The sequence below is a fragment of the Nannospalax galili genome, unplaced genomic scaffold (genome assembly GCF_000622305.1).
Source record: "Nannospalax galili isolate Female #2095 unplaced genomic scaffold, S.galili_v1.0 scaffold281, whole genome shotgun sequence".
Taxonomy (NCBI): Eukaryota; Metazoa; Chordata; class Mammalia; order Rodentia; family Spalacidae; genus Nannospalax; species Nannospalax galili.
In genome coordinates, this window is record NW_008349068.1 from 8,198,730 (window position 1) to 8,213,179 (window position 14,450).

The window sequence follows — 14,450 nt, forward strand, 5'->3', positions numbered from 1 at the left end:
TTTATATCATCTATCATCTATCTATCTATCTTCATCATCATCATCTATCTAATCTATTTATCTGTCTATCTATCATCTATCTATCTATCCTATCTATCTATCTATCATCTATCTATCTAATCTATTTACCTCATCTATATCTATCTATCATCTATCATCTATCTACCTCATCTATCATTTATTATCTATCCATCTATCCATCTATCATCTATCTACCTCATCTGTCATCTATCTATCTCATCTATCTATCTATCTATCTATCTATCTATCTATCTATCTATCTATCTAATCTATCATCTATCTCTATCTATCAATCATCTATCTAGCATCATCTGTCATCTATATGATTATTATCATCATCATCATTATTGTTATCATGTGTGTATTATGTCTGTGTATGTGGAGGTCAGAAGACAACTTAGTGGATTTGGTTCTCTCATTCCACTTTTGCGTGAGGATCCAGGGATCAAACCCAAATTTTTTAGGCTTTGTAGCAAGTGCTTCATCTGTTGAGCCACTTCATCAACCCTATATATATTTATCTATGCCAAATCAAGTCAAAGATTACACTGATGACAGCTGGTTCTGTTATTGTCATGGCAATTAAGTGATTTCATTATTTCTGTGATAAAACATGATTTGTATCAGGAGGTTACTTTGTGAGTTTTGTTTCATTTTGTCTCTTGGAAATATTGATAATTTAATTTATCATCTTCTTATTGCAATTTGATGTAGTTACAACTAGATGGTAATATTGTTTTACTTTATAGCAGAAGCCCAAGGTTAAGTATAATAAATCTGTACTTTTTCAAATTATCTAATGAGAGACATTACCTGTGGTATTCATGGATCAGTTCAGCAATAATTCCCCCAGATCCTGGAAGGATTTGGACATTTTCTTTCCAGAATAGCCATACAAGGAAAATATAAATTGTCAAAGTCTTTTTCTATCTCTTTCTTAAGTACAGTTTAAGGATTATGATTGTATATTACATCTAGACTTTGTGGTGAGGTAGGCATTTCAGTTAAAGTAAATGCTCTTTCAAATATTCAGATTATATCTTTCATCTGAAACCTTTGGCAAACCATAAAGTCATTCTAAAATCAGAACGTGCTAGCTAACCCTTGAAGCTGGCCTCGAAATGCTCTAGGCTCCCCCTCCCTCTATTTTTGTTCTTTCTTCTTTTATGACGGGAGAATTGCTTCCTGGGTAAATGCCTGTAAAAATCGATCAGCCTCCAAGCAGTACTTAAGACATAGATAATGGTTATGATATGCTTTGGGATCTTTTTATGAAATCTACCATTTAAATGCAAATGATTGCATGGTAATCTAAAGGGACCAGTGGTCTATACTAGTTGAGGAATTCCTGTGATTCTCATACTGATTTTACCCACTCAGCCTCTCTTCATTAGCCTAATGTACAATGACTCAGTGCTAACCCATCTGATCTTCAGTGCAAATGACGATCAAGTGGCATTTAAGGCACAATGTATCTATTAGCACATCTGTCTCCTGCTGAATCAGGCAATGATATTTGAAGATTTCATTGCTAATGAGGCAAAACATGGTAAAGATGGTTAAGTGTGGAAGCACCAATTTTTTTTAAAGATCTTTGTTATCACTGAAATGAGCAGTTTATATAAAACAGCAAAGTACATTTTTTCTCATAAAAAGAAACAGTCTGTGGTATTTGCTGTGCTTTTCTTACAAATTGATTTTTAACTGCCACTCACTCCTCAGTAGTTAACAATCAATCTGTTACCAATCTAAGTGCAAAACAACCTTGGTGCATTTATGATACTGGCCTATTGCTTGTCACTCAGAATTCCCTCTCACTGTCTGTTTTTTTAAATGGCAGAATGTCAAGGTGTTTGGCAAAGGAAATCCCACAAAAGTGGTAGCTGTAGATTGTGGGATAAAAAACAACGTCATCCGCCTGCTAGTCAAGGTAAGTGATTCATCTCACCTCAGGGTGAGATTTGTAATATTGACTGTTAGTGTTTACCCAATTTCCTGTTTCAGAAAAAGCTTGTGTAGTCTCGCAGGGTGTCAAGGATGTACTTTCTTCTTGTTGCCTTCGATCTACAAAACACCTACACACCCTGTTCAAAGGAGAGATAGCTATGCCTTTAAAATATCTTCAAGAGTCAAGACACAGGGGAAAATACTATTCTTATAGCTTATTATTTTAACTTTGATTCTTTTAGTTATCAAACAAAGTAGCAGGTTTTCTTATGGCATCTTCATACATACTTAGTTTTCGGTGCCCCTCCATTTCTGTTCCCCTCCCCACTTGTACCTCTGCCCCCAGTATTCCATTTTCCAGTTCCCTATTCCTTGTCTTTGCCCTCCTCATGGGTCCCTTTCTCGCTTCCTGAACTCTGTCAACACGTACTCCAATATAAATGTATATGTAAATAAATATGAAGTTAGGATCTCTGTGTGAGAGAGAGCATGTGGTATTTGTCTTTCTGAGCCTGGGTTCCCTTACTTTCTTAGCCCTCATTCTGACACATACCACATTCACTTTCATTATGGTTTGTTGATGATCAGAAATCTGGAGTCAGTCTGACGGTGTCTCCATTGGCCTACATTTATTATGAACATTATGTTTGCAAGGATTTTGCCCTGCTATTATAAAATTTTTCACAGTACTTTATGTATGTTCTTTGACAACTAATTAATATTGAACCTTTGAATCCTTAAGGAGAATTTAACCAACTTAGAAGAATGTTTTATTTAGAATTATTTTTTCTGGAATTTTATTCTTACTCCTGTACTCCCAGTTTCTTTCTCTCTCTGTCTCTCCTTGCGTTTTCAAGGTTTTCTCTCTTTCTCTTTCTTTCTCTCTTTTGTTCTCTCATATGCATTAACACCTTCACCTGTGCATGATATGTAATTAGTATGGTTACAGCAGAATTCTTCATCTCTTCATTGTCAGACATGATCATCAACATTCAATCAACAGTTATGATCAGCAATTATGATTCCAAATTATCAGCTTCATTTACAGAATTCTCCATGGGTCATTCAGTCATAGATACAGGAATGGCCTATTCATAGTCCACTCCCCCTTTAACATTTTAATTCATGTTGTGCATTTTCAATAGCAAGTATCATCGGTCTCCCTGCTCAAAGGATTTCTCTAGTTGGTTGGATCCTACTTGTTGTCAGAAACAGTTCGCAACCAGTAACCAGGGAGTCAATACAGAACTCCCCTGCCCAGTGCACGGGCCATGTCTAAGCAGACACTGCATGCTGCGTGGGCTGTGTCTAAACAGGAACTCCACACTGGTTCTGAGTTCTCCAGTGAGCTCCTGCTCTGGTTCTCCACAGTGCTAACTGATAGTATGTACCACACTGGGGTGTCCCATGGAGTCATTTCCCCATCCCGTTTAGATTTCTTGGGGAAAAAACCTTCTAAACAAACCTTTAAGTTCTTAGGGATTGCAAGGGTAACTCTAAAAGCTACTAAATGATTAAATACTATTTTTTTTTCTGAATATTCTTTTTCTTTTTAATTAATTAATTTGAGGCAGGTTCTCACTAGGTAGTTCTTTCTGGCCTGGAATTCATTGTGTTGACCAAGCTGGCTCTTGCTTTCTTCCTTCTACCTCTTCTGTGACCTTCCCTGAGCCTTGCCCCGTAGGAGATTAATATAGATGACCCATTCACAACTGAGTGCTCAGAGTTATTTATAGCCATCACTTTGACCAGTTATAAGTCTCCACATTAACCACCACTTCTTGCAAAAAGAAGATTCTCTGACCAAAGATGAAAGCAGCACAAATCTATGGGTATAAACATGAATATTTATCATGCAGTTTGACCACATGATCATTTAAGAAACAGCAGTAGGTCCCCTCTAGGGCCTGTGATCACCCCAGTCATGGAATTTTGACCAGATTTACAGTACCAGCCATGAAATCCCTTCTAATGGAGCAGGCCTCTTACCCATCAGAAAGCAGTTGGTTCTCTCGATAACGTTCATACCGCTTTAGCACTAGCAAGTCAACATTGTAGCACACAGGGTTCAGTACCCTCAAAGTACCTTCTGGAGCTATTGAAGCTAACCAGGAGACAGAGAGAGAGAGAGAGAGAGAGAGAGAGAGAGAGAGAGAGAGAGGTTTTGTCTCTTTAGCATATCCTCTCCCTCCTGCTCATTTTTATGACAAAAATTTTGATTTATCCCCCCCCCAGAATATAAATATCATAGATGAGAAAACCCTAAGAAAGAAAATTAATTAAAATTTGGTCAGACAAAAAAAGCAAAGTAAAAGGAGTGAGATAAAGACACTGATATTATCAGAGATTGGTTTGTTTGCATCTCTGTGCTGTGGCCAGTGAGGTAACATGTATTCCTATCATGTGTCACGGTGAGTTTAGGCCCTGAGGCCACACTTTAAGTGTAGGGAGTGTGTAATTTATGTTTTCAGGATTAAAATGTCAATAATTTTCCATCTCCATTTTCTATCGACTATTTGGTACATTTATATAACATAAAACACCATGAGTCACTCGAAAAAATTTTCAGCATTATTTACTAAAATTATATGCTATATATTATCATACATATGTACTATGTAAGCTATAGTATATAATAAACTATATATGATATATATATACACACTATATTATGTACTATATGTAAACCTTCCCTTTATGGATGGGTTCATCAACAGAAGACTCAGCAAAATCACACATTAGCAAAGGAAATTGTTAAGTTTATCTTTCTTTTATTTCTTTTCCAGCGAGGAGCTGAAGTGCATTTAGTTCCCTGGAATCACGATTTCACCCAGATGGAGTATGATGGACTTTTGATTGCTGGAGGACCTGGGAACCCAGCTCTTGCACAACCATTAATTCAGAATGTGAAAAAGGTGCAGTGAACCTGGCATTTATGTGTGTCTGTCTGGGAGGTGAGGGGTGTCTACTTTGAAAGGGCTATATTTCATGTATTTAGCTATTTTTAGTACCTCTATTAGGACTTTGGAGGTAATGTTAACATAGATATTTTAGAGGGAAACTGGGGGGGGTATAGAAGAATGTAGCTTGCTTTGGACAAAGTAACTTTAACATTGTGTCCCCCACTAAAAAAGACTAGAGTCTAACCTTTATCTGTAATGTCTCTTAAATTGCAAAATGACAACGCAGGCATCTCACCACAATGCAGATCCTATAAAGCATTCAAACTTCTAAAGCATTAAATTATATTTAGTTTAGTCTGAAAAGTATGACATTTTTAAAAAATATTTTACTATTTTTACATGTATGTGTGTAATACCTCCATGTGTGTAAGTGTACCCGTGTCATGCAATGCTCTTGGAGGTCAGAAGAGGGTGTAGGATTCCCTTAGAACTGGAGTTATGGACAGTTGTTTGCTGTCATGTGGGTGCTGGGAATTGAACCTGGGTCCCTTGAAAGAGCAGCCAGTACTCTTAACCATTGAGCCATTTCTCTAGCCCCTAAGACATCTTATTGAATTCTAATGCTACAAATTAATCAATCATGCCCTTCTTCACATTTAAACTTTTAATTCAGTTGCTATTTCCTTCACCTGCTAAGGGAGAAAAAGAAAGGTGCTTTGGTTTTGATTCTTTCAGAGATAGTATGTTTTGCAATTTGTCTTACTGGGTTAATGATCTCCCCTATTAGATTTTTGAGAGTGACCGTAAAGAGCCATTGTTTGGAATCAGTACTGGAAACTTAATAACAGGATTAGCTGCGGGTGCCAAGTCCTACAAGATGTCCATGGCAAACAGGTGAGTTGATTCTGAGACTGTTTATGGTCAGACTATCTCTGAAATACCATCAGGAGTAAAACACAAAAGACTTAGAGAATTTACATGCCATTTCTTCAGAATAGACGACAGACATCCTATTACATAGTTCACAGTTGTCTGACCACCTGATACCACTTTTATTACAGTTCTGAGAGGCAGCCTTCTCTAACGATAACTTCGATATAATTTAAGGTTATTTTCCTTTCCTTGGCATAAATTGAGGTTATAACAATCAGATAGCATTCCAAGGGAAATTGTTCCAATTTTAAGCTTAATTTCTGAGCATTGACAGCGCTTTAAGAACTTAGTGTGTCTTAAGAAGTGAGAAATCTTCATATTCTCTGTTTCACTTCTTTACCTTAAACGGTATTAATTTGTCCAATGCCAGGTGCTGTCCCCCAAGCCCACCCTCCACACAAAGTGTAATTTGAAGTGATTCTTATTTGAGCAGTCATTTGTTAAGTCATAAGAATCTCCTCTGGCTTTACAATTACTGTAGCTTTTAAAAAAATAAGTTGCTTATTTCTGTTTCTGTTAAACTAGTGTGCAATTCTTTCTGTTATGAGTGCTTTTCTAAAACTGATTTAGGAGTTTAATAGACTTGATATTTAACACTCAATGGAGCTTCCTGAATTGATTTTTTTTCTGCTAAAATTATTGGGATTAACAATCTGTGACTCTTATCACAGTGATTTTCACTAAAGCAGTTGCAAGTTTTGAATTTTATTTATGAATAACTCATTTACACTCTCTTTGCTTTTCCTTTCCTCTGTTCTCTCTCTGTCTCTTCTCCAGAGGGCAGAATCAGCCTGTTTTGAATATTACAAACAGACAGGCTTTCATTACTGCTCAGAATCATGGCTATGCTCTGGACAGTGCCCTCCCTGCTGGCTGGAAACCACTTTTTGTGAATGTCAATGATCAAACAAATGAGGTGAGTGCTCTCAGCAAACCTGTTAAGTTGGTGAGAAATTCAAGGCTTTAAATCGTGATGCAGGCTTCCCCCCCCACCTCTCTCTCTCTGCTGGTGTACGTGTTATGTATGCACGTGTATGAATGTTATATATGTGTCTGTGCTGCATTCATATGAATGTGTAGGTGAGTGTGCCCATGTGTGCATGTACAGAGACATGAGCAGGACATCTGCAGTTTCTCTCCGTGTTCTCTGCCTTACTGCCGAGATAGGGTTACTCACTGAACTAGAAGCTCCCATTTTTGGCTTGACTGACTGGCTAGTAAGCTCTCAGAACCTTCCTATCTCTTCCCTCCGTGCTGTGATATAAGCGCATACATAGCCATGTCTGTGTTTTTACACGGATGCTGGGGATTTGAGCTTAGGGCCTCAAGCTTGCAGAAAAAATGCTCTCACCCATAGAGTCATCTCCCCACTTTTTAAAAATGAATTTCTCTCCCACTTTCTTATCAGGTGACTCATTAAAATTTATTTTTCTGCCCTTCATTAGCATCCTTCTCACACATTCATCACTGTTGGTGGTTAGTTGGTCTATATCTGTTTGGGCCCAGTCCCAGCATGCCTTGGGGTTTAGTTAGCACTAGACTAACCTTTAAGAAGACCTTTGGGGAAGTAATTTAATAGTTGGATATAAGAATTTGGGTTCATTCTGAACACAGCCCAGAAGGGACTCAAAGCTTTTGGAGCAAATTTGTTGTTTTTTTAGTATTTTACAGAATCCTCATTTATTTGACTCTTCAGTGGTCTGGTCTCTATTCATATCCAAATGATCAGATAAGCTTTAATCCTTAATATCTCCAATCATGTTGCTTAATAGCACTGGGAATTTTCCAGAATGCTTTTAAGCAGTTAACTTCATTTTTTATTTGAACTTTGTTATCTACTGAATAATACATTGCCATACTTGACATTTGTTGTTACAGAAGGAATTTCTTCCTGTTTCTTATTTCTTTAGGGGATTATGCATGAGAGTAAACCCTTCTTTGCTGTGCAGTTCCACCCAGAGGTCAGCCCAGGGCCAACAGACACTGAGGTATGTTAGAGAGGTGATGCTGCTATACACTTCAAAACAATCAGAGATATATTTATGTGAAGACTCAAGAAAGCAAAATAATTGGGTCAGAATATCCTCAAGAATTGTGTTGGGTAACATGCATTTTGTATTAAAATTCCCCCATGAACATCATGAAGTAAATTTTAATCTTCTCCTACATTTAAAGTGGGGAAGCCCTTAAGAATCTTGAAACAGTGCTGTGATGCTATTTTTACTTAAGCCCATTATCATTCTAATATATTTAGTTTTGAAATTTACAATTGTTGTGCTATGCAAATGAATTCCCTCTTGCTCTTTCTGTCTCATAACTGAAATGAAATTTTAATCCCCCATCTGTGAATTCAAAAAAATCCCTATGGCAACTGGTTGTGTAGCCACAGAGGGAGAATAAACAGCAGGAGGAGAAAGAAGAGGCCGGTTGGGAAGGGAAGAGGCAGCCTATTTGGTCATGTGATTCACGTGGCTTAAGACAGCAACCAGAAGGACCTCTCAGAGTGGTGCATTTCTAATGTAGTTCCACTTATTTTCATGTGAGCCCTTAGTTCGGTCTTCATGCATATCTTTCCAACAAAAACTCATAGTGACTCCTAGAAAAATCTGGGAAGTGAAATTTCTTCTCCTGCACTGGGAGCCTCCAGTAGTCTCACTGACAGTTCATCATGACAGCTGATACTTCCAGAAAAGAGAGCTGCAAAATGAGAATCTGAGTTTCCTTCTGAAATTACAGTTCTCTCATTCTTGAATTGCCTCTGTAGACAATAAAATTTGTATTTTATTTGTGCTTTACTTTTGCTTGGAAATACTTATTAATGGCCAAAATCAGTGTGATTTTTATCTATTCATGATGAAACTAAAAAATAAGACATAGCTAAGTAATGTATATCAGGTAAACACATGTTATTTTTTTATTTAAAATTTGTTAGTCTATGCTAGCACTTTGGGTTAGGAACACTGCATTTATTTGCAATCAAATGCACCATGACTTACTATTTTTTGATCCTATCAACTGATTGCAAAGTGAACGCCTTTGTTGAAATTTGTCTTGTCTCCTAAAGCAACAAAAGTAAACTCACTGGTAAAGTTTGAGAATATTATTCAGGGGTTACTTTTAGGGTTGACAGAAATTAAAAATACCATATTTCCAGTTTTAAAATATATGTGATTAGATTCAAATTTTGTTAAACTAGAATTTGATTTGGAAGAAGAAATTATACACAGTTCAAGGGATAAAAACTTGATATTCTCAGAAGGCTTTATAGGAAATCTTTATTGTCTTGTAGTAAACTTCTTGTCTTATAGGATTGGAGTGAACATACTAGTAAACATTTAGTTATTGGTCTAAAAATGAACTTCAAATGCAAACCAATAAACAATAAAATGCTACATGCTATATAGGAAAACTTACAGTAAATAATACTTATTACTTATCTGAAGTTCAGATTCACCTGAACACCCTGTATTGTATTTGGAAAATTTTGTCCTGGGAAATGTCTAAGTTACTGTGTTTTTTTTCTAGTACCTATTTGACTCCTTTTTCTCACTGATAAAGAAGGGGAAAGGTACCACCATTACCTCAGTCCTGCCAAAGCCAGCATTGGTGGCATCTCGAGTTGAGGTCAGTAAATGTAGACTTGTGTTTAGCCTGTGCATTTAGTACCTCTTCTATCATGTGATAGCTTTTTAAAGAAAATGATATAAATCACACTAATATCTGACAAATGAACATCAATCTTATATTCCTGTATTATCATTTCTTGGTAAGTAATTGGAATTTTCATTTAAAATTCTAGCTTATGAAATTTGCTTCTAGACTATTTATAGTAGCAACTTAACAAGGTGTAGGTTTCAATTTATTTAGTTTACAATTTCATATTTTTCTCATTACCCACAACAATATAGTTTTAACTACTGAATCATGGCAGTTGGCAGATTTTTTTTGTTTCAACTATATGTATTATTATTATTAACATTGTGAACCAAATTATTTTACCTTTATAAATCAAGTGAACAAACATTAATATAGCATAAAACTTGAATCTTTATGTAGTTGAATTTATATTAGTGTGATAAGATCTCTTCTATTCTTGTATACAATGTATTATGATGTATAATGTATAATGATGTGGTTAACCCCCCCACATCATTATTACATAAAATTTAGAAGGATGTATATGTATTTTCAAAAATATATGAATATATATTTATATAACCATTTTTGTGTAGAGTAGATATATTTGGTATTTATATATTCTTAAGTCATATATAAGTCTCTTTCAAAAATTTCTTGCTTAAATAAAAAATGTTCACAAACTTTGGAGAGTGCATTGAAGTTGTAGATGTTTAAATGGTTAATCTTTTCTCCCATATATTAAATATATTAAAAAACATCGTACTGAAATCATATAAACTCATTTAATCTGGCTTCTCTGCTCTTGAAAATGCTTTATTTTCACTATTTAGAAATGAAAATAATGTCTTTTTCTTATTGTTTATAGGTTTCTAAAGTCCTTATCCTAGGATCAGGAGGTCTGTCCATTGGTCAAGCAGGTGAATTTGATTACTCTGGATCTCAAGCTGTAAAGGCCATGAAGGTGAGAGAGCATGTGCTCTACTGGGATTAATATATTCTCCTTAATGAGTCCAATTAGTATTTTGTAATTTAGATTTATGACACTACTTCTTTCAAAGTCACTATAATTATTTTCCTTAACTATCCTTACAAGTCTATAGTAAAAGTTTGATCAAAACTGAATTTTTTAGCTGTCTCAGATGTGCACACAATGAAGTGTATAGAATCCTTTACATTATTGTCTTTTCATATTGGAAACATAAATTTTCCTTTACAGATCTTGCAGTGAACTTTTTAGGCATACTTGTCTTTGGTGTGAAGGAGGGAATTTGGGCTTTAGGCACTTTATATCCTCTGTAAGATGCTTTGAGCATCTCTGTGGTAGATACGGGATGCCTTAGGCCAGAGAGCAAGGGTAATAATACATTTGTTCAAACATATAACTGTCACTAGGGGACCCTGTATCCCCTTATTGGCGACTTGGAAAACTGGATGATACTGCTGTATTTTCAAGTGGAAAATATGATTTAATACTCAAGTTAGGAAAGATAAAGCTCCTTGTTTCTTCTGTTTATTGAAATTCCCCATTGTCTTTGTAGCAAAGTCAACCTTTAGAGAAATTCTCTTGCATGTTTAAGGTTTCCTCCTTCAGAGATAACTTGGTCTGTTTTGGTGTCTTTATTCTCAACATGCTCTACATCTTGGTGCTAATCAGGCCATTCAGAAGCACTGTGGGCACTGACTTAGCGACCCTGCCTCAGGCATTACAGTGTAAAGATGTTCACTAGAGACTTGGCCGCACAGAGCAGCACAGAGAAATCAGAGAGCGGGACAGCAAAGATGGAAAAACAGCTAGCTGAAGTTCCCCCATTTTTCTTATAGTCTAAGATTTTCCCTAGATAGGTGTCTCTTGAAAACAGGTTGAATGCCCCCAATGACCTAATTCTTTCCATTTGTTTTCTTTATTTTCCCTTCTAGTTAAGCATGGGTGGCCTTGTACATGTACATTTTTTTGCACATTTTGAAACAATAACTTATTTCATTATATTATGGTTCAATTTCTTATTGATTAGATGATTCCAATGGGTTAGCTTGGTTAGAGCAGAATGGTACTGTATTCAAGGTTTAGAACACATTTGCTTAGGTATATATTTCTTTCCAACATTTGATTAATAATAATACTCTTATTCTAAACAATGTCTTAAAATCTGAAGAAATGGTTCATTCTGTGGGCATAGCCATGTACTAGTGCTTGGATTAGAGCCTAACATTGTCACATATCGGTGATGTGAACTTTAGCCACATAATCTTACAGAATTTCAGTTTCTTCAATTGAAAGATGGACACTTTGTATTACTATGCAAAATCAAATAAAGTAAGAAAAAATATAATACATGCAATCAGGAACCATTTGAATGTAAAGTAGTATAAAATTTATTTAATTTTCAATAGATCTTCCTTGAAGGATAGATTGGACTTTCAAGGATGATTTCTATACTTTCATCTGAATATTTTGTTGACTTTTTCGAAGAATTTATAATTGACATAAGTTGTGAAATAGTATGAACTATCTGACCACAGTTTATAGTTTATTTTGCTAAAGGTCACCCTCATCCTGATTTATAAGTACATTTATAAATACATTATTCTTTGCAGCTTAAGTGAAGAATTATTGCAAAGACAATTATGAATGTTCTCACAAATATGCACGTGAGAACACGCATGTGTGTAGACCTGCATGCACATAGACACAAATTTGCATTTTAATTTTCCGTCATAGGGTTATTTTTAGTTTATATGTGTATACATGTGATATAATGTTTGTCATTAAAGCTCTATGGCAAGCTTGAAAATCCAGAAAAAAATGGCAATCAGCAGAAGGGTCTTAGTGATTCTAGGAAGAAGAGAGCACATTATAATGCAATTTAAATGTATGCTTAATGTTATTCTCAGACAGATAATAGAAAGGGAATCAGCTTTTTTGTTTCCTCTAGTTCAATATTATACATAACTCATTTAAATTTTTTAGAGCATTTTGTTCTTTTAAGATCAATTGAGTCCTAAAATTTAGCAGTTGATCTCTAGGCATGATCTCTAGTTTTCCTTTTCTGCCTCCACTGGCAAAGAATTCATGGTGATGATCCCAAGACAACCAGTGTTTAAAAATTTTTAATAGCATTTTAAAAGCAATTTCTTCCTCCATTTGACCAGATGCTTGATTCCTGTCCTCTTGATTCCTGTAGCTAGCCCTGAGAATAATCTAAGAGCTTTGTTTGTTCAATTACTCTTCATTCGAGCATGGTCACCACTGTCTCTTTAGAACATATATTCAAATATTTAATTTGTTTTCTTTCAGGAAGAGAATGTCAAAACAGTTCTCATGAACCCAAACATTGCATCAGTGCAGACCAATGAGGTGGGCTTGAAGCAAGCCGACACGGTCTACTTTCTCCCTATCACCCCTCAGTTTGTCACAGAAGTCATCAAGGCAGAAAGGCCTGATGGGTTGATCCTAGGCATGGGTGGCCAGACAGCTCTGAACTGTGGTGAGTTACTTTAAATTCAGCTGTAGGTTTTTAAACACATGTCAATGTGTAACATTTTGTTTATAATCTTCTAAAAATTGGGCTCTATGTTCATAAAAACTTTCTTCTAATGTATAAGGAGGCCGTTAGCAAATAAACACCTAAATATGGTGTAATAAATAGTACTAAATATGATGTCATAAGTAGTAGTAGATTATTTCACAGAACAGCTGAGGGAGAAAATTTCACTTTAAGGCTCTGGGTGACCTAATGGGTTTCTTAGGTTTCTTCCTCTACCTTACGATATTTCTATTTTTGGAACTCTGAGAAGAGTTATGAATGGAAAATGAGAATTAGCATTAAGTGCTCATGAGTCAGTACTGTAGCATTTGACGTCACATATGTGTGCATGACAGGGTAGAACAGTCCCTTCAATTGTTTCAGGCACCTGTGAACTGCTCATTTATCTTTAAAATACTTGAAATTCTTGGATCATGAATCAGAATGTGGCAAGTCACTTGGAGTATGCAACTGGGAATACAAGTTGTTCATCAAACATAATATTATCTAAAGTTAGGTGGCAGGACAGATAAAACAATTTTGGTGATATTTAAAAAATTCAGTTAGGTACTCTTGCTTCTGAGATTATTTAAGTAATAGAATCTCATTATGGTATTGCACTGGAGAAGAAAAATCATATGGCTTGTGTACTATTATGACATATTAATAAGGTTAATAAAGTTGATGTGAAGATAGCAGCAAGATAAGCAATAGGAACATCATTTATATATTTAGCTTTTAGAATTTTTATATCAAAACCTTTTTTTCCCTATGTACAAGTCTATTGTTGACTGTTGTGGTGAGTCCTTGGATTTAGTTTTAAGTTTTTAAAAGCTCAATCTGTTAAGAAGACACAGTTTGAGATTACAAAAACGCATTATATTTGGTTCTTTTGTAGGAGTGGAACTATTCAAGAGGGGTGTGCTCAAGGAATACGGCGTGAAAGTCCTGGGGACATCAGTTGAGTCCATCATGGCCACGGAAGACAGGCAGCTATTCTCAGACAAACTCAATGAGATCAATGAAAAGATCGCTCCCAGTTTTGCAGTGGAATCAGTAAGGAACTTTGTTCTGGGAAAACAAGAACATGACATGTCTTGGACTGTAGGGACAATGATTTGTCATGCTTGATACTAACATTTAAAACCATTACATTTGCATATCTTTTCTTCCCAAAATATATTAATACCTCAGAGACATTGTACATTAATGGCAACACTCAATGGTAAAATTTTAGAGATAGATATTGACATTTAATTTTATGGAAAGCAAAACATAGGCCCTTAGATGAAGTGATTTACTTGGGGCTGCAGTACCCGTAGTCTCCTGAACTGAAACTAACAGCTTAACTGTCCACTGATAGCAAAGTGATTTTGCCTTCTTCCTGGGATAGGTTGCACATGTTGTGTATGTGTGTGAACATTCTCAAAATTGAATTTTCATGAATGAAATAAACATTTTAGAATACAATAGATATAGTATG

General features: G+C 35.6%; 1 protein-coding gene across 1 annotated transcript in view; it reads left to right on the forward strand.

The window, feature by feature from the left end:
* The window catches only part of Cps1 (carbamoyl-phosphate synthase 1), a 120,303-nt gene that overhangs the window by 28,999 nt on the left and 76,854 nt on the right, over positions 1 to 14,450 (forward strand). The window contains exons 7-15 of the mRNA XM_008846248.2: positions 1,862 to 1,951; positions 4,755 to 4,883; positions 5,659 to 5,765; positions 6,582 to 6,720; positions 7,715 to 7,792; positions 9,330 to 9,428; positions 10,309 to 10,404; positions 12,739 to 12,928; positions 13,866 to 14,023. Coding sequence (XP_008844470.1) covers positions 1,862 to 1,951; positions 4,755 to 4,883; positions 5,659 to 5,765; positions 6,582 to 6,720; positions 7,715 to 7,792; positions 9,330 to 9,428; positions 10,309 to 10,404; positions 12,739 to 12,928; positions 13,866 to 14,023 — 1,086 coding nt within the window. The remainder of the gene's footprint in view (positions 1 to 1,861; positions 1,952 to 4,754; positions 4,884 to 5,658; positions 5,766 to 6,581; positions 6,721 to 7,714; positions 7,793 to 9,329; positions 9,429 to 10,308; positions 10,405 to 12,738; positions 12,929 to 13,865; positions 14,024 to 14,450) is intronic.